The sequence below is a fragment of the Gymnoscopelus microlampas genome (assembly GCF_963454915.1).
Source record: "Gymnoscopelus microlampas genome assembly, chromosome: 10".
Lineage (NCBI taxonomy): Eukaryota > Metazoa > Chordata > Actinopteri > Myctophiformes > Myctophidae > Gymnoscopelus > Gymnoscopelus microlampas.
In genome coordinates this window covers 26,221,420-26,241,859 of record NC_139947.1, presented here as the reverse complement: position 1 = coordinate 26,241,859, position 20,440 = coordinate 26,221,420, and the positions used below count along the sequence as shown (strand labels likewise).

General features: G+C 42.8%; 1 protein-coding gene across 1 annotated transcript in view; it reads right to left on the bottom strand.

Moving 5' to 3' along the window:
* LOC311052951 (CTTNBP2 N-terminal-like protein) overlaps positions 1-19,693 on the bottom strand; it is a 45,773-nt gene extending 26,080 nt beyond the window's left edge. The window contains exons 1-2 of the mRNA XM_084068270.1: positions 19,561-19,693; positions 9,590-9,694 (exon numbers count right to left, since the gene is read on the bottom strand). Coding sequence (XP_083924396.1) covers positions 9,590-9,694; positions 19,561-19,638 — 183 coding nt within the window. The 5' untranslated portion in view covers positions 19,639-19,693. The remainder of the gene's footprint in view (positions 1-9,589; positions 9,695-19,560) is intronic.
* Between the last annotated feature and the right edge of the window lie 747 nt (positions 19,694-20,440).

Sequence of the window (20,440 nt, the reverse complement as noted above, 5' to 3'; positions counted from 1 at the left end):
AGTACTGTACATTTACTCAAGTACTGTACTTAAGTACAATGTTGAGGTACTTTTACTTTACTGGAGTATTTCCAATGTTCAGTACTTTAACTTCTACTCCACTAAATCTCAGCGGAAAATATTTTACTTTTACTCCACTACAATTATTTGAAAACTTTATTTACTTTGTAGATTTTGATTATTATTACAAAACAAAAACATACATTAACCACTTCAGCCCTATATACATTTTGGGCATTTGAAAATAGCCGTTCTACAAGATGCGACGCATTGTGAGCTTGTAGATCTGCTATTTTCAAAATATTTTAATACATTTGAAAACTTGCAAAATGTGATATTCTGCATAATGAGTGCTTTTACTTTTGTACTTTAAGTACATCTTGATACCAATATATTTGTACTACTACATTTGTAAATATTTTTTTATTCCGGACTTTTACTTGCAGTATTGGTACTTATACTTAAGTAAAACATTTTTGTACTTTTCCCCACACACACACACACACACACACACACACACACACACACACACACACACACACACACACACACACACACACACACACACACACACACACACACACACACACACACACACACACACACACACCTCATTGTAGGTTTGATAAAGCAGTGAGTTCAGTCGCTATCTCATATACTGACGTCTCGGTTTCGGGCCGACTTCCTCAATCACTGTTTATCTGCAGTGGGCAAATAGTGTCATTCTCTGAGCAAACAGAAGACTAGGAGCAGCACACACACACACACACACACACACACACACACACACACACACACACACACACACACACACACACACACACACACACACACACACACACACACACACACACACACACACACACACACACACACACACACACACACACACACACACACACACACACACACACACACACAGTGCAGCGCCGTCTTCTAGTTTCAGCAAATCAGGGAAAAGAGAAGCAACCTGAACCCATAAAGACCGGGAATGCATCAGTGTCATTTTTAGATTTAATTGGCTATTAAAAAAATAGCAGATCTACAAGCTCATAGCGCGGCACCGAGTGCTGTGCAATGAGCTTGTAGATCTGCTTTTTTGGGGGGACATCGTGGAAAATGTATGCCAATCTTTGAAAGCGAACATTTTTAACTCCGATCTGTGCTTCTGGGAGTCCCTGGATCAACATATTTTGAGATGGGGGGTCCGCGGCCAAATACATCATTTCGGGGATCCTTGACATGGAAAAGTTGGAGAACCACTGATATAGCAAAATGCTGTAAGGATTTAGAAAACATTGTTAGATATGTATTTGGCCGTGGACCCGAATCTCAAAATATTTTGTTCCAGGGACCCCCAGAAGCAAAGATTTGTTACAAATGTTCGCTTTAAAAATATATATATATTCAAAGATTTATATATCGTGACAATTTGTTATGATTTTTCAAACAAAATAGCAGATCTATAAGCTCATAGTGCGGCACTCTTTGCCGCGCTATGAGCTTGTATATCTGTCTATTATTGAATAGCCAAAAAAAAGAAGACACAACAAGACACGTTGGTAGCTTGAAGAGCAGGTTTCAGCTATAAGTCAGGTATACTTGAACATCCGATATGTAACCCATTAAGACCTGAGGCCGATTCTACAAATGCCTACAAAAACATTTTTCAAACGCTTTCAATATTTTTAAAAAATGGCAGATGTACAAGCTTGTATCTGCTATTTTTGAGAATACCACTGTTCTAAATCCTATGAGTTTTCTGAAAAACCTACAGTATGTTGCTATATAATGTAGCTAAAATCTAAAGCTTTTCAGGGAAAGCTTTCGCCACAATAACAGAAAACACAAAAGACACTAGTATTGAGCCCTGAGGGATTCCGGTTACCTATATGGGGTTTAATCGCTTAAGCTAGTGGTTTTCAAACTTTGTGTGGCACACAAACAGTGAAAATCTCAAGGCACACCTGTATTAACCCATGAAGACCTGAAGCTGATTCTACATGTCTCCTAAATCTCAACAGTATTCTGAAAAACGTATGTTTCTATATCAGTGGTTCTCAAACTTTTTCATGTCAAGGACCCCCAAAATGATATGTATTTGGCCGCCGACCCCCATCAAAATATTTTGTTCCAGGGACCCCCAGAAGCAAAGATTTGAGTTAAAAATGTTAGCTTTAAAAATATATATATTCAAAGATTTTCACACATTTTCACGATTTTTCAAAAATAGCAGATCTACAAGCTCATAGCGCGGCACTCAGTGCCGCGCTATGAGCTTGTATATCTGCTATTTTTGAATAGCCCAAAGCGTAAAATAATGCTTTTTTAGCTCAAATCTAAAGATGACAAAGTTCCAGGTCTTAATGGGTTAATTACTGTGTGTACTGTGTGTGTGTGTGCGTGCGTGCGTGCGTGAGAGAGAGAGTGTCAGTGTGTGTGTATATAAACATCAGGGTACTTATATAGGGTTACTTGCACACATTTCCAGGTCAGGGAGTTTTTCGTCTCTCAGGCATGCTAAACATGACAGCACAGGAACAACTAACAACAATGACATCACCGTATAGTTATAGCTCCAGCGTGCATCACTGCATATCATTAGATATATTAAGCCAGCGTTCATGGCCACTCTCCATGTCATTCCTAACAAAAATTACCTTTATGGGTTGTTTTCTGATCCACATGCCATGCTAAAATGCCCATATTGGGTAATAAATTGCTGCTACAGTAACAGAACAGATGCTCTTTTTTTTCCCCCCCTTCGTCCGTCCAGGCCAGTCAGCCTCATGTTGTTTATCCAGTCGGGGATATAAATGCCAGCCCATAAAAATAGACAAAAGCATTCTAAAGATTACAGGACATGAGATCAGATGAAAAACAAAACGGTCGGAACGGACGCAGCCACCAACGCTCAGACCGCAACACAAAGAGGCCAACAAAAACATGGGTGTCCCACAATTAAAATGTAATCTATTATAAACTGCTTTCCAGTCGCAAACGTCTCTCTTGTTGTGTCCTTCTTGACCGATTCTTTGGGGTTATAGGAGTTCTTAAGCCCATATTGGCACAGATATATGGGATCTGTTTCAATTATAATCAAATGCAGTGCTGGGAAAAAGTACCCAAATGTTGTACTTAAGTAAAAGTATCAATATTGCAGAATGTGCAATGTAGAAATAGTAGAGAATTCAAAATTGACTTGAGTAAAAAGTACAAAAGTGTTGGTTTCACAATGTACTTAAAAGTACCAAAAGTAGAAAGTACTCATTATGCAGAATGTCCCATGTCACAGCCAGGTTTCAAATGTATAAAAATCATTTGAAAATAGCCGATCTACAAGCTCACAACGTGTCGCTTTGCGGAGCTTGCAGATCTGCTATTTTTGAAAAATCTTGAAAATGTGTGCAAATCTTTGAATAGATATTTTTTTTAAAGAACATTTGACACTCAAATCTTTGCTTCTGGGAGTCCCTGGAACAAAATATTTTGAGATGGGGGTCCGCGGCCAAATACATATCATTTTGGGGGTCCTTGACATGAAAAGGTTTTAGCACCACTGATATAGTAACATAAGTTTTTTCAAAAAACAGTTTTTAGAAGACATTCTAAAAACAGACATTTAGTAGAATCGGCCTCAGGTCTTAATGGGTTAATGTATGTTTTGTAAGAATAATCCCATATCTGATCCGCACGCAGCCAAATTACATATCGTTTTGGGGGGTCCTTGACGTGAAAAAGGTTTGAGAACCACTGGTGTATGTATACATACACACACACAGTACAGTTACAAGTATCGAATGTCATGTTGCCACTCAGGAATGTTGCCTCCAGTGATAATGTGTCTAAATGTGTCTCCTTCAGAGATGGGGAAACGAAGCAACGGAAAAAAACACCAACAGTGGTTGGAAAAGGTGTTGTACAGACATGCTCCACAGGTACGACGAGTCCACCGCAACATTGTAAAAAAAAACGGAAGCCAAACAAATACGATACGGCTCGCAGGTTTTTTTTTCTGCGGTGTGAAAAATGGGGCAATTGGGGGCGGGGGGAGAGGTTTTTCTGGTCAGGAAAGTGTGTCAGGAAAACACGGCTGAACGGGTTTGTGAAAAGGATGAGAAAACGTATCCGCACACGCACACACGCACACACACACACACACACACACACACACACACACACACACACACACACACACACACACACACACACACACACACACACACACACACACACACACACACACACACACACACACACACACACACACACACACACACACACAGGGATTAGAAAGGCTGCCTTTGAATGGAGGGGTCGTCCCCGGCAACCTACTGGCATCCCAAGTTTGTTTGCCCTCTTCGCAGAGGAGGAGAGGAGAGGGAAAATATTTGGAAGTTGGGGAGGAGAGGTTTTTTTTCGAGAACCTTAAAATCCCTTCGCCCTCCTTTCCCTCCTTAAACCCTCACGGACACAGCCTAAACATAAAAGTACTCATTATTAACCCATTAAGACCAGGAAGGGTACACATGTGTGTGTAATTTTTTTATGTCTTTGGCTATGCAAAAAAATAGCAGATATACAAGCACACACACACACACACACACACACACACACACACACACACACACACACACACACACACACACACACCTCAGAATCAAACATTGTACTTTTTACCCCACTACAATGATTAGAAAACTTTAGTTACTAGTTACTTTGTAGATTTTGATTATTATTACAAAACATACATTAACCGATCCACAAGCTCACAAAGCGTCACTTCGCGATGCACTGTGAGATTGTAGATCTGCTATTTTCAAAAAGACTTTTATACATTTTATACATTTGAAACCTGGCTGTTAAAATGGAACATTCTGCATAATGGGTACTTTTACTTTTGGTAGTAAAGTATATTTTGAACTTTTGTACCGTTACTCAAATACATTTTGAATTCTGGGCTTTTACTTGTAACAGAGTATTTCTAAATTGCAGTATTGATACTTTTATGTAAGTAAAACATGTGAGTACTTTTACCACCAAGGGAGAGCCAAGGGAGAGCAGAGGCAGTCTGTCTTGGCTGGCACCTCTGGATGCCCAGAGATGGAACTGGGCAGAGTGTACTAGTGGCCTGCCCTGGCATCCCACCTCCCCCCCCCCATAACACTGCCCCTCCATAGCCAGACTCCTGCACACCACACAGACAGCCCTAACATGGACAAGAAGAAGTGAATGGAACCGCTGTGCCGGGCCGGCCGGGGCCCCCGCCGGCGGCCTGCCGGGCCGGCCACAGAAACAAGGGAAGTCAGTGATTGAGGCTCTCTCTCCGCGGCGGCTCTGCAACTTCCTACCCAGTTACTGTAAACACTGTTCTAGCCACTGGGCTGGTGGTCACACTGACTGAAGACCACCGGAGTGTCGTCTGACTGTGTGGGGGTGGTGGACACGGAAGGGGGGGGGGGGGGGGGGGTCGTGATCTGACATGCAAAGAAGCCCCCCCCCGGGTTAATGTGTGGCTGTGTGTGTGTGTGTGTGTGTGTGTGTGTGTGTGTGTGTGTGTGTGTGTGTGTGTGTGTGTGTGTGTGTGTGTGTGGACGATGCCTTCCTGGGGGGGGGGCCCTAAACACGCTAAAACCCTCAGCAGACCACGAGATCAGCCGAGATAAAGAGACGGAGAGAGAAGGGGGAAAAAAAGTAGTTAAGCCAGGGGAGCGGAAAGAACAGAGAAACTGTACAGTTGTCCCGAGGGAATCTGTGTGTGTGTGTGTGTGTGTGTGTGTGTGTGTGTGTGTGTGTGTGTGTGTGTGTGTGTGCGCGCGCGCGCGTGTAGAATTTCGGGTCAGGCTCTGCATGCGTCAGATCTGGACACGTGCCATTCTGGATGCGTCTGAGCTTGGCGTGGTTTGGAACCGTTTGCCCCTCAGGCTCTCAGGCCCTGAACTTCTCTCTGCAGTTACTGTATAGAACACTGTCACTCATTTATGAGCCGTCATACACATGCTGCACTGGGCTTCAATGCAAGGAACAGCACATGACAGACAGAGAAAGACGTTTTGTTGTTTGGTGATGAATTTTTCAGTGGGAGAGCAGATCTGATCTCATCTCTTAGAACAGATTGGATCGTATGTCTCACTATCACTGCTCATTGCATTCCACTTTCCATCATCAACCCAAAGCCATGAGTCAAACGTCAGGCGGGTCAGCTTCAGCTAAGCCCAGAGCAAAAAAAAAAAGAAGCAGATCTACATCGCTCACAATCTGTGGCATTGCAACGTATTGTGAGCTTGTAGATCGGCTATATTCGGCACATTACATTACATTACAGTCATTTAGCAGACGCTTTTATCCAAAGCGACTTACAATAAGTGCATTCAACATAGGTAGGGAACAAAACTACTAATCACCAGAAGTCTTAAGTGCATTCTCTTCTAAAACAAGCATCTAAGAGTATACCTAGCGCTAAGGTAAAAGTGCTACATATCAGCTATACCTACTTTCTTAAACAGATACAGAGAGACAAATAGGAAAATCAAATGAGCAAGAGCTAAAACAAAAGTGTATCGAATAAACAAGATCCAATAAAACAATAAAACAAGAGCTTGTACAACTAATTAACAACAAGTACTGTGTAGGCAAGGCAGACAGTGATCTGGAAGAGGACTTGTCTGGTGGCGAGTGGTGATGATGTTAGTGTCCTGTCCTGAACATTAACAGGCCCGTTAGAGCCTGAATGGTCACTGTGCCATTGTCTTTGCTGGCTCTACTTCCTCGGTTTCCTGTTTACACATTTCTACCCAGATAGCATGATGTTCTTTTTGTGGTTTTGTAATGCCATCATGAGAGACTAATTTTAGCATCCCCCAGGAGGCTTTCACATCAGAAAGACAGGAGGCATGAAGGGCGCCTTGATGGCTCAGACACCAAGATCACGCATAAAAAAAATTGCACATGCATTTTAAGATGGTGCATCAGAGACAACAGCTGTCCGGGAGAAACCAGGAAGATATTTTTATAAAGATGAATACATGTACATGGAATGCACGGGTCCCACTCCAAACCCTTAGAGCCTAACGTTACCGCTTGAAAATCTTCACGAGGAGTCTGTGCAACATTGGTTCTCAAAGTGGGGTCCGGGGACCCCCAGGGGTCCTTGAGGGGGTTCCAGGGGGTCCCCAGCAAAATGTGTGAATAAAGCATCACAATAATTTTAACCTTTTACACTTTGGCTATTCAAAAATAGCAGATCTACAAGCTCATAGCGCGGCACCGAGTGCCGCGCTATGAGCTTGTAGATCTGCTATTTTTGAAAAAGTCTTGAAGATTCGTGCAAATCTTTGAATATATTTCTTTTAAGGCGAACATTTTAACGCAAATCTTTGCTTCTGGAGGTCCCTGGCACAACATACTTTCAGATAGGGGTCCGCGGCCAAATATATATCTATTTGGGGGTCCCCGGCATGAAAAGGTTTGAGAAGCACTGCTGTACAATATCTCCACAAAAGCTAATTCAACTCCCCCAAAGTTGCCTCTAACACACGCATGGACTCACTCACTACATAAATAATGATGTCACCATACCTGTGAGTAGCCTATATCATATTTGGACTTATTGCTGGCCAGATGAACCGATGAACCAACGTTATGAAAGATGTGTCGCTCGCAGACCCTTTGATTGCTCATTATTCTAAACAAAGTGTTCTATTCAATTGACGATGCAACATTTCGAGAAATCATTACGCACGTCGCACGCACTAACATTGCACATGCTGACATCATTGCTGCGTATGCGTTGCTATTCCTCATGGGCCTACCTGCAGATTATACCAGACACTTATTATGCTGACACTTTGCACCTTGATCCCCATGCACAACACGCTGACTTTAGTTGTTTTTGTGTTTTTCTTGCACCTTTAAGGCAGTGGTTCTCAAACTTTTTCATGTCAAGGACCCCCCAACTGGACACTTATTGGCCCGCGGACCCCCATTTGAAAAGATATGCCAGGGGGCCAGGGACCCCCACAAGAGAAGAGGTTTATGGCCCTATAGCAGTGATTCTCAACCATTTTAATTTCAAGGACCCCCATTTTGACATGCATTAGGCTACGGACCCATTTAATGGCATTTCTATCGCTGAAACCCCATTTTTGTTTGTAAAATCAATGTTAATTTAACTCTGAGAGTGTACAAATGGAACCAAATGGACCCTAACGGGTCCATTTGGTTCCATTTGTACACTCTCAGAGTTACAGGCCCATAAAGGGGTCCATTTGGTTTCTAACTATCCCTCATTTAGCTGGGGACCCCCTGGAACTCGCTCAAGGACCCCTGGGGGTCCCCGGACCCCACTTTGAGAACCAATGCTTTAAGGCCTTTGCAGACAGGGTACGATTTAACCAGCAGTTTTAACCGCATGCGAAAAGACGCACGAATCCAACTGGGTTCGATTGGAAAAAAAAATGCACCGCCGCAGCCACTTCTTGCCGCACGGCAAATTGGGAGCCGGTGTGCATGAGGTCATAGAGAACCATGTGTTCTTTAAAAAAAATGAAATTGTCAGTTTTTTTTCCGTGCGAAAAATCGCACCCCGTCTGCTAAAGGCCTTTAACGTCCATATCATATCAGGTGCAGTAAGTATACATCTGCTGCTATGCTCACGCACCTTTATGCCTTACCTCAGGTACTATGTGTAAATATGTAGATCATTTGTTTGTTTCCTTTGATTGATCTCTCCCCCCCCCTTCTTCCCTTTCATTTTTTATAGAAATAACAAAAAAAAAACGATGGAGCATGCAAAAAAATTTATAATCACCCACTGTTTTACACCTGTAATCCTGTGATTGCGAACGCGGAAGGAGGCGCGGCGAACCCTCCGACCAAGTGGAGCATACTATGACACTCGGCTCGGCTTGTGTGTCTGTCTGTCTGTGTGCAGTATGTGTGCAGCCGCGCCCCCATGTCACTCACGCTCTCATTGGCTGCCCCCATGTCACTCACGCTCTCATTGGCTGCCCCCATGTCACTCACGCTCTCATTGGCTGCCCCCATGTGACTCACGCTCTCATTGGCTGCCCCCATGTGAGTCACGCTCTCATTGCCTGCATGCACTACAGTGTGGCTGAAATCCGCCTGTGCCCCTGGGTGACTCATTACACTCCTCTGAGAAAAATATAGCAGCGACAGTCAAAAATAACACATCTGCAAGCATCTACACGAGTTCATCTATTGGGATATCTAAGAATTCCATGTCATTTGTGCATATTTCAGGCCGGATGGCAAGTAATTGCTCATTCCTTTCTATTCTTCTTATTGTTATTTTCGAGCTGCGTTCGCTTCCAGCGTTCGCGCGTCTTACTTGTGTGACAATAAAGCTGATTCAGATGTGATGCGGGGTGTGTGTGTGTGTGTGTGTGTGTGTGTGTGTGTGTGTGTGTGTGTGTGTGTGTGTGTGTGTGTGTGTGTGTGTGTGTGTGTGTGTGTGTGTGTGTGTGTGTGCGTGCGTGCGTGCGTGCGTGCGTGCGTGCGTGCGTGCGTGCGTGCGTGCGTGCGTGCGTGCGTGCGTGCGTGCGTGTGTGTGTGTGGAGGAACTCACCCTCAGAGTGTGTCTGACCACATCCTGCGCCTCCAGCTCTCCTTCCAGGATGCTGAGGAGAGTCAACAGCTCTGCTCTGCTCAGAGCCTCCACATTCATCATCTCCTACAGGAGACACATAGGAGAGGAGAGGAGAGGAGAGGAGAGGAGAGGAGAGGAGAGGAGAGGAGAGGAGAGGAGAGGAGAGGAGAGGAGAGGAGAGGAGAGGAGAGGAGAGGAGAGGAGAGGAGAGGAGAGGTACAGTAGGTAGGTAGAAGTATAGGAATGGAAGAAACACATTTCAGGAATCAGTCAAGAGGGTTTATTTGTAACTATTTATCAGCGGTGGAAAGTAACTAAGCACATTTACTTACGTGCTGTACTGTACTTGAGTAAAATTATGAGGTATTTGTACTTTACTTGAGTATTTCCAATTTCCAATACTTTTACTTCTACTCCACTACATCTCAGAGGCAAATATTGTACTTTTACTCCACTACAATTATTTGAAAACTTTAGTTACTAGTTACTTTCAAGATTTTGATTATTATTAGAAAACCTACATTAAAGGGGAAATCCACCCATTTTCAATATTTAACTATGTCATTAATATAGCATAAAGGAGTTGTGTGGAAATAAGAAAAAAGGTCCCCCCTTTCTGTGTTGCCTTGAACTGGAGGATTGATTTTGGGTTTAACATTGCAAATTACAACATGATGAGTCATCATGTTGTAATTTGCAATGTTAAACCCAAAATCAATCTTTTGATTTTGGGTTTAACATTTTTTGGGGAACTTTTTTCTTATTTCCACACAACTCCTTTATGCTATATTAATGACATAGTTAAATATTGAAAATGGGTGGATTTCCCCTTTAACCACTTCAGCCCTATATCAATTTCAGCCATTTGAAAATAGCAGATCTACAAGCTCACAATGCGTCGCGATGCGACGCATTGTGAGCTTGTAGATCTGCTATTTTCAAAAGATTATTCTTATACATTTGAAAACTTGAAATGGGACATTCTGCATAATGAGTACTTTTACTTTTGGTACTTTAAGTACATTTTGATGAGACGTTTAGACGTTAGTATTAGTAGAGGAACATGAATTTACAACAGTTCCCATATATCAAAGCAGATCCCCTAGTATTAATCTACTGACTATAACAATAAATGTTATGTTATCGTCCCAGATACACAGAGACGTCTGTGTGATGTGTTTACAATGAGTGCTGCAGAGCAACTGCTGTATGTTAAGTCCCGTGTTCAAGCTGCAATACATAACTTATTTTAGTAAAAGTAAAACGCAATTTTAACCAATAGCTAACACAACTGTGGTGTTTGTAGTTGGTCTACCTGCTCTTGGAAAAAGTACAAACAATTTTTACTTATAAATAAGTAAAAAAAATATCAATACTGCAATGTAAAAAGTCCTGAATCCAAAGATTACTTGAGTAAAAGTACAAAATTATTCGTATCAAAATGTACCAAAAGTGCCAAAAGTAGAAAGTATTCATTGTGCAGAATGTCTCATTTCACAAGTTTTCAAATGGATGTATAAAAATCATTCGAAAATAGCAGATCTACAAGCTCACAATGCGTCGCATTGCGACGCATTGTAAGCTTGTAGATCTGCTACTTTCAAAAGGCCAAAATGTATATAGGGCTGAAGTGAGTAATGTATGTTTTGCAATAATAATCAAAATCTACAAAGTAACTAACAAATGTAGACAAGATGGTACTGTATGAAGGTCGAACCTATCCTCTGCAAAAACTGCTTAGTGGCTTTTCTGTTACAACTCAACAGAAAACATTTCGGTGGTTGGGTTCGAATCCCAGGTTAAGGACATAGAGGTGCCAATTTTGCAGCTTCAATCTAAACCTGAGAGAGTGTACAAAATGGAACCAAACGGACCTTCAACGGGGCCCATTTGGTTCCACAAATGAACCCTGAAGATGTTTACTGTGTTAGGAGGACGGCGGGACAGAGCTGCATGGCCTCGGGTCCACTCTGTGGTCCCCGGGCAGGGTTGTGCTCAGGGTTATAAACAGGAACTCATTAGCATATCCGCATGTTGAGTCTCTCTCTGCGAAGCACTGAGGAACGGTTGTCTGTCCCTCGACTGTGCAATGTACAGCATCACTGTGCTCAGACTACTAAACACTGTGCGTGTCTGTGTGTTTTAACACATTCAATCCGGAGAACGCATCTGTGTCAGCTTTTTTATTTCTTTTGGGGTATTCAAAAATAACAGATCTACAAGCTCATCTGGCTATTTTGGGGGGAAAAATCTTGAAAATGTGTGCAAATCTTTGAATACATATATTTTTAAAGGGAACATTTGTAACGCAAATCTTTGCTTCTGGGGGGGTACCTGGAACAAAATATTTTGAGATGGGGGGGGGGGGGGTCCGCAGCCAAATACATATAATTTTGGGGGTTCCTTGACATGAAAAAACACTGATATTATAGCAACATACGTTTTTTAAGAAAAACTGTTCGGATTTAGAAGACATTTGTAGAATCCCCCAGAAGCAAAGATTTGAGTTACAAATGTTTGCTTAAAAAAATATATATATATTCAAAGATTTGCACACATTTTCACTACATAAAAAAAAGCAGATCTACAAGCTCATAGCGCGGCACTCGGTGCCGCGCTACGAGCTTGTAGATCTGCTATTTTTTAATAGCCAAAGAAATCTAAATATGACACAGATGCGTTCCCGGTTTTAATGGCTTAACACGCGTCTGATCTGGCTCTCACACCACACAGCAGCATCATCTCCAACTCATCCCATTTCTCAGTCTCCACCCTGCCTTGGCCTGTTGAATCATAATAGTCCTCTGTAAAGGCCTGGTCCACTCCGGACAGACACACAACACACACCTCACGCAGCTGACTTCATCCATAGCCACTTGACCCATTAAAGAGGAGTAGTTCACCCCAAAAACTACTTATTTTCTATCAATTACAGACCCCATTAAGCCTTGAAATCATGGATATTTTTTTTTATTTTTGTCGCATTGCTAAGAGGAAGAAATGCGGCAAAAAAAATAAAAATAATAATTGATAGAAAGTCATTTTTTGGGTGAACTAGTCCTTTAAGACCTGAGGCCAATTCTACAAATGTCCTTCTAAATCAGTAGTTTTCACACTTTCAAGATCTTTCAAAAACTTTATAAAAATAGCAGATCTACAAGCTCACAGCGCGTCACTTCGTGCCGCGCTGCAAGCTTGTAGATCTGCTATTTTTGAATGGCCAACGTTACACAATCTAAAATGACACAGATGCTCCTCTATACTAAACTTGACCCGAGTTGGCTGGCTCTGTACTTGGACTTGCTATTTTGTCTCTCTACGCCTATTCTCTTTGCCAAAAATAGCCGCTCTATTTCAGGTGAATGTTCCCCCCAGAATAATGCTAGGATGCTAGGGTTCAAAAAGGTTCAAATTCAAGTCAAATCACACACTCAAACACTCAACCACATGATCCCTCCCTATTAGCATCCCCTATTCTGGCGAAAATAGCAGATCTATAAGCTCACAATGCGGCACAACACGAAGAGATTTGGTGTAGAAGGGGAAAAAAAGGAGCAGCCCTGGGAGACCCAACTAAATATAGGTTTTTTTAAGTTGTTAAGATGTTTTATGTGAAGCAAACTGTGCAGCACTGACTGTGCCAAAGACAAAATGTTCCCTCAGGGACAATAAAGTTGAGCCTTGAATCTTGAACTTATACCAAGACTAAAATGGCAAGACCTGCCATCTCCGGTTTACTTCCCATATCTGCGCGAAGTAGGCGGACGCCTTTTTTAAGGAGACCGGAAGCAGGATGCACCAAGGGCGTATCGTCATGGAGGCCAACGGGGCCATGGCCCGGTCTATAAAACTCTGCTCCCCCAGGGGAAAGAAAAAAAATCAAAAAAAAATCAACATAACAACATTAGCACCCCTCACCCTATTCTGTTGTTGCCAACCACAGAAATTCGCCTTTGTTTTCAAATCGGGCTTATTTGCATTCGGCCGAATTGTTAATGGATGGCCATTAAAAACCGGTTTCCCCGTCAAACCGGTTCTCTTGCCAGGCACCAGCGGCTGCTGGTGGGGGGGCCAGTGGGGCCACAACCAGCAGCGCCCACCACAACGCCAGCAGCACCATACCAGTGCGCCCCTGCTCCCCGGATTCCAGCGGCGCAGTTGCGCCTACAGACCTCTCTGCTATCGTCGAGCCAGCAACTCAACCCAAACTAAGCCGCTTCCCAACTAGACTTGCATATTGTGTTTTATTCACGTTTCTCTCGCTTGCATTAACGCTGTTGGTAATTCTCAATAGACTGTCACTTATCAGCCATCGTTGCGCGAGCCCCCACCCGCCCCCCAGATTCTACCCCCCCCCCACCGTACGCTACTGGGTTGGAGTCCATTAAATCCAATGGAAGAGTGACGTGAACACAGCTTCTGAGCCACTCTTTAGCCCCATGGTCACTGAAGTAAATATTGGACCCGATCGTCACAAGCCACACAATATTCCCAAGATTTTCATACTTAAATGGCTTTTTTCAGAGAGACAAATCAGGAGAAAATCAACTTCATTATCAACCTTTCTCTGTCTCAGTAACACACTCTCGCGGGATCTAGCACCAGTAAACACAGGACATTCGCAATATTTGCCGTCAGATGCCAGCGCCCACAAGGAGACAAATTCTTTAAAAGTTTTTGTTTTTGTGTGTACCATTTCACCTCTAGTAACTCCAATTGGGATGGGGTATCTTCCTAAAAATCAACCATCTTTGACTTATATGCCATGTGACAGTACAACGTGATTTCCATGACATTTCATATTCCTTTCTGCATAGCAAAATACCACAACGTTGGCTGCTATGCAACCTACGTGGATATAGTCAAGATGACATGTTTTTATGATCACTTCTCTTACATTGTTTTGGTTCCTGTATATCTGCTGCGCTCCACAACATTCTTCCTCCCATCATCATCACCTCACCACACAAACCTCACTGCATTCTGCGGGTCGCCACTCAATCACAACACAACACTTAGGAACAAATGGATGGTTAGCTACTTGGTACTACTTGAATATGAGAGGGTCGGGTATCCACACACGCACACACACACACACACACACACACACACACACACACGGACGCACGCGCACACATACACGCACACACACACACACACACACACACACACACACACACACACACACACACACACGTTTGTATTACTATACTTGTGAGGACATCAACACTTTAGGACAGCCATGTTATGAATGCCATTTAAAAATAATAATTGCCATTTTAACCGTAAGCCTAACACCGAAAAACAGCAGATCTACAAGGAGCTTATAGATCAGCTATTTTTCGGTACACACACACACACACACACACGCACACATCATGCACAAATGCAATGCAAGATCATGGTCACAATTGTCTGTATGGCAAAAGTAGACAACCAGTTATGGATATAGGAGACAGACAGGCAACGTTTTTGTGCCAATAATGGCAGATACAGAACAATATTTACATTACTTTTAGCCAGTCCCAACAATCTGTAGTCCACGCGCACACACACACACACACACACACACACACACACACACACACACACACACACACACACACACACACACACACACACACACACACACACACACACACACACACACACACACACACACAGTTAAGTGTTAGTAATAGCCTAGTCTTGGCTGAGCCGTCAGGTAAGCTGCCACTTAAGCCCTATTTTTCGCTTATTTTCGAAAGAATGTTTACCTATGATGATGACATGCCCAAAATAGGAAGGTCAGGTTGAAAGCGGTTCACAGATAAACTCTCTAGCGGTATGTACGTGTAGATTCTGGACTCTGCATAAAACTTGATGTCTGATAGTAGTTCCGCAAGTGAAGATAGTAGTTAGATCAAGGGGCTTCAACCTTTTCAGGCCAAGGACCCCCTAGCTGAGAGAGAGATGAAGCAGGGACCCTACTCTATATTGTATAAAAGTGTGTTTTTCCCTCTACACCTATATCTCTTTGCCAAAAATAGCCGACCTACAAGCTCACAACGCCTCGCAGCGCAAGGCGTTGTGAGCTTGTAGATCTGCTATTTTTTGGCTAAAGTTCTCCTCAGAAAAGGGATGCTAAGGGTTCAAGTGGTTAATGTAAAAAAAGAAAATCATATCACAAAGATTTGGCGGACCCCCTGTAGTAACTCTGAGGACCCCCTATGGGTCCCGGACCCCCTGTTGAAGAGTTAGATAGTAAGTAGATTACACTGGCTTCTGCTGGCTTCGGCTAAATGGTTGATAGTTAGGAACCAAATGGTCCCTTAATAAAAGTTCTGTAACTACGAGAGAATACCAATGGAACCAAATGGGTTCCATTCACATACTCTCAAGGTTAAATTATATATTTTTTTCATTAGATTGGGGTGCGCCGTCCGTGCCAGAGATACAAATCCTACATAATGGGGGTCCGTGGGGCCCTAATGAATATCAAAGCGGGGGTACTTGAAATGAAAACAGTCGAGCATCGCCGTCCTAAACTAAAGCAACAGTAGCATATACTTCCCAACCCCTTCCGCCATGGAAAACCATATTAGCACCACATTCCTGGGATGCCCCTCGCCATGGGAATTGTCACACAAAGGTAATCCCTGAATCCCACTCATCATGGCCAACTGGTCTCAACTAACATGTGGCCTTCAGTGTTGCCATGTCCGCTTATTATGAGCAACTGTAGGGCTTGTTTTTCCTGTAAAGTTGCTTGTAAATATTGGTGGTTGTTGTGGGTTTTTTGGGCTTTTTTCCCTGATGCTGTTTAAACCAGTGGTTCTAACAACATTTTCATGTCAAGGACCCCCAAATTAATTGTCCGCGTATCCCCATCTCAAAACAGTTTGTGCCAGGGACCCCAGTACCAAAATTTTCATTTTTTCCCCCAAGATTCTTTGGAAAAATATCAGATCTACTAGTTCACAACGCGTCGCGATGCGACGTGTTGCGAGCTTGTAGATCGGCTATTTTCAAATAGCCATTTAAAGTGCTCATGTGTTAGTCGCTTCCTTTTGGGCTTGTTTTCATAGAACTGGTTGCTTATTTCTTAAACATGGCAACACTGGTCTGGCCTTCCGCAGTAGTCTGGCTGCATGAGCAACGTGGTCCTGCTGCAGATGATCACTAACCATGTTAACCATTTAAAACCTTCTTCATTCGTTGCACTAATAGGCCTCCTTTTATTCGCTAACCATCAGTGATTCTCAACCTTTTTTTTGTATTTCAAAGACCCCCAGTTTGATATGCAATGTTAACTTTGTTTGTTGTTGACTTTGTTTTCTTCTTTTTTTTTTAAATCTCTGTAATCTACACCAGGGGTCTTCAACCTTTTCAGGCCAAGGACCCCCTAGCTGAGAGAGAGATGAAGCAGGGACCCCCTCTATATTGTATAAAAGTGTGTTTCAGATTTTTCCCTCTACACATATATCTCTTTGCCAAAAATAGCAGATCTACAAGCTCACAACGCCTCGCATCGCGAGGCGTTGTGAGCTTGTAGATCTGCTATTTTTTGGCAAAAGTTCTCCTCAGAAAAGGGATGCTAAGGGTTCAAGTGGTTAATGTACAAAAGAAAATCATATCACAAAGATTTGGCGGACCCCCTGTAGTAACTCTGAGGACCCCCTAGGGGTCCCGGACCCCCTATTGAAGACCCCTGATCTACACTGTAAAATCCTCAGCGTTTACTTAACTTTATTAGGTACAAATTGGTCCGTTCATTTGGTTCCATTTGTCAGAGTAAGGTCTGGGACCCCAAGTTGAGGAACAGTGACCTTTTTTTTTTACTGGGGTCCCCCAGGGCTCTATATTAGGCCACCAATTCTGTTTGAGCTTTTTACTAAATATTTTTGGCTGAATGTTCGCCCCCCAGAATAGAGAAACTATAGGCTTCATGTGGTTTTAACTATCCAATGTGTCTATTTGTCTTGTTGTTTGTATGTAACGGTATGAAAAGTAACTAAGTACAGGTACTCAAGTGCTGTACTTAACAATTTTGAGGTTAGGGTTAAGTTATTTCCTTTACTTTGCTGGAGTATTTCCAATTTTCTGTACTTTTACTTCTACTCCTCTACATCTCAGAGTCAAATATTGTACTTTTTACTCCACTACAATTATTTGAAAACTTTTGTTACTTTGTAAAACCACTTCAGCCATGGCTATTTGAAAATAGCTGATCTGCAAGCTCGCAAAGCGACAGGTTGTGAGCTTGTAGATCTGTTATTTTCAAAGGATTTGTATACATTTGGAAACATGTGAAATGGGATATTGTGTATAATGAGTACTTTTACTTTTAGTACTTAAAGTATATTTTGACACCAATACTTTTGTACTTTTACTCAAGTCAATTTTGGATTCTGGACTTTTACTTGTAACAGAGTATTTTCTACATTGCCGTATTGATACTTTTATTTAAGTAAGAAATGTGAGTACTTTTACCACCCCTGGTATGTAATGTATGGCCTGGCTGGAAGCAATGTTTTGCAGTCACAGTGATTTCTCAGAAAGGAAAAACCAGATGGATTTACAACTCAATAGAAACACAATCACGCCCATTAAGGCAAACACTGATCTGTGTGTGCCAAAAGGAAACTCTCTGTGTAGTGTGTGTATCCTCCCTGTGGTGTGTGTGTGTGTGTGTGTGTGTGTGTGTGTGTGTGCGTGCGTGTGTGCGTGCGTGCGTGCGTGCGTGCGTGCGTGCGTGCGTGCGTGCGTGCGTGCGTGCGTGCGTGTGTGTGTGTGTTCTGACACAGCCTTCTTTAACTTCATTGTGTTTTCTGCACCATCTCTGCATTTCTCACCAGCAGCAGCAAATACATCCTAAAACAGGGGTCTTCAACGTTTTCATGCCAAGGACCCACTAGCTGAGAGAGAGATGAAGCAGGGACCCCCTCTATATTGTATAAAATTGTGTCTCAGATTAACGTTTGCTGCTCTTTTTTCCCTCCACACCTATAACTCTTTGCCAAAAAATAGCAGATCTACAAGCTCACAACGCCTCGCAGCGCGAGGCGTTGTGAGCTTGTAGATCTGCTATTTTTCAAGTGGTTAATGTAAAAAAAAAAAAGAAATCATATCACACAAAGATTTGGTGGACCCCCTTTAGTAACTCTGAGGACCCCCTAGGGGTCCCGGACCCCCCGTTGAAGACCCCTGTCCTAAAACATACTGAAGCCAGACTGAGAGCCCCTCATCCAGCAGACAGACAGACAGACAGACAGACAGACAGACAGACAGACAGACAGACAGACAGACAGAAACCAGGGGGGAGATCAGATAGCACAAATTGTTCAACACAAGAAAGACCTGCTGTTCAGCACCAGCAGCAGAGAGGATCCACCTGCTATGCTGGGCTGGAACCCCTTTCTTTGTCTCACCATGAGAGACTATTAAATAAATCACTACATGTTCTGTCTCTGCTAGAATAGATCACTGAATGGAAACAAAGTCTCACACAAAACACACTTAACAGTCCCTGGACGTGTGATAAAGGCTGAATTAATACCGCATCAATATCAATTAGGTTACTGTATCACCACCACACACCCTTTATCCAGATGAAAGGCTCAACCGGGGGAACAATTGATTCTAATAGGCTAATAGGTATACCTAGGCTAATATATATTTTAAGATATTGCACATTTTTCTGGGCTAGCCCAGGAAAATGATATATATATTTATTAATCAAAGTCCTTTGGGCTACCTAGAGCATCATTCTGGCTGCAGTTAAAGTTTCACCCTGCCTTACATACATGATCCTAAGGTTATGAAGCCCCTGCTGTTGCCAACATGTTTAAGATGAGACAGACCTGTCTTTACAGACTTCTTAATATCTCTTGCATGTTGCTTTCTTGTAATACATCTTATAAGAATATGAAACGGTCATTTAAGCTTTATGTCCTCTAAAATAAACCAACCTTCATGCGCTCCGTCCCTCCGCCTGCATCAAGTTTCTCCCAGTCCCAAAATAAGCCTGTTCCTCCAGACCACACCATGAATCAAGGCACAGCCATAGAAACCACCCCGGCGATCAGCGCTGAGACTCGGACTGGAAGTGAAGAACAAGACAGCCAGCCTATGGATGGAACCGGCAGCCAACGGGTCTGGCCAATGCGCGCAGCTTTACGCATCGGGGTAGACCGTTGCCAGATTTTGCGACAGAAATAAGCAACCAGGTCCATGAAAACAAGCCCAACTAGAAAAAGTGATTGATTGATTGATTGATTGAATACTTTATTTAGAAAAGACATGGAAACAGTACATGGAAGTACAATTCACAATACAAGGTCCTCTAAACTGGATCGCTCATAAAAACACAGTGGCTTATTTAAAATAAGCCAACATGATGACATTTAAGAAAACCGACAAATATACACTATGCAGAACGTCATACGATCAGCTTACAGGTTACTGGTATGAAAAACAAAAAAATATGTACAATAGACAGTTCGAGGAGGAGGAGGGTGTGTGTGTGTGTGTGTGTGTGTGTGTGTGTGTGTGTGTGTGTGGGGGGGGGGGGGGGGGGGTAGGTTAAGACTTTGACAGGGGCCAGTTTCGAATTGCAGCCTCCTGAAGGTGTTTTTTTAGGGCAGTTTTGAAAGTGAGTAGGGTTTCACACTCCTTTACTCCTTTAGGGCATTCCACACTTTTGTTGTATGGCATGATAAAGAGATAATTTCCTTGTTTGTGCCAAATCTAGGTTGAACATGATCTGTGGAGCTGCCTCTGGTGTTATAATTATGGACTTCATTTACGTTTTTACGTCATTTAATTATTTTGACAGGTACATGGGGATCC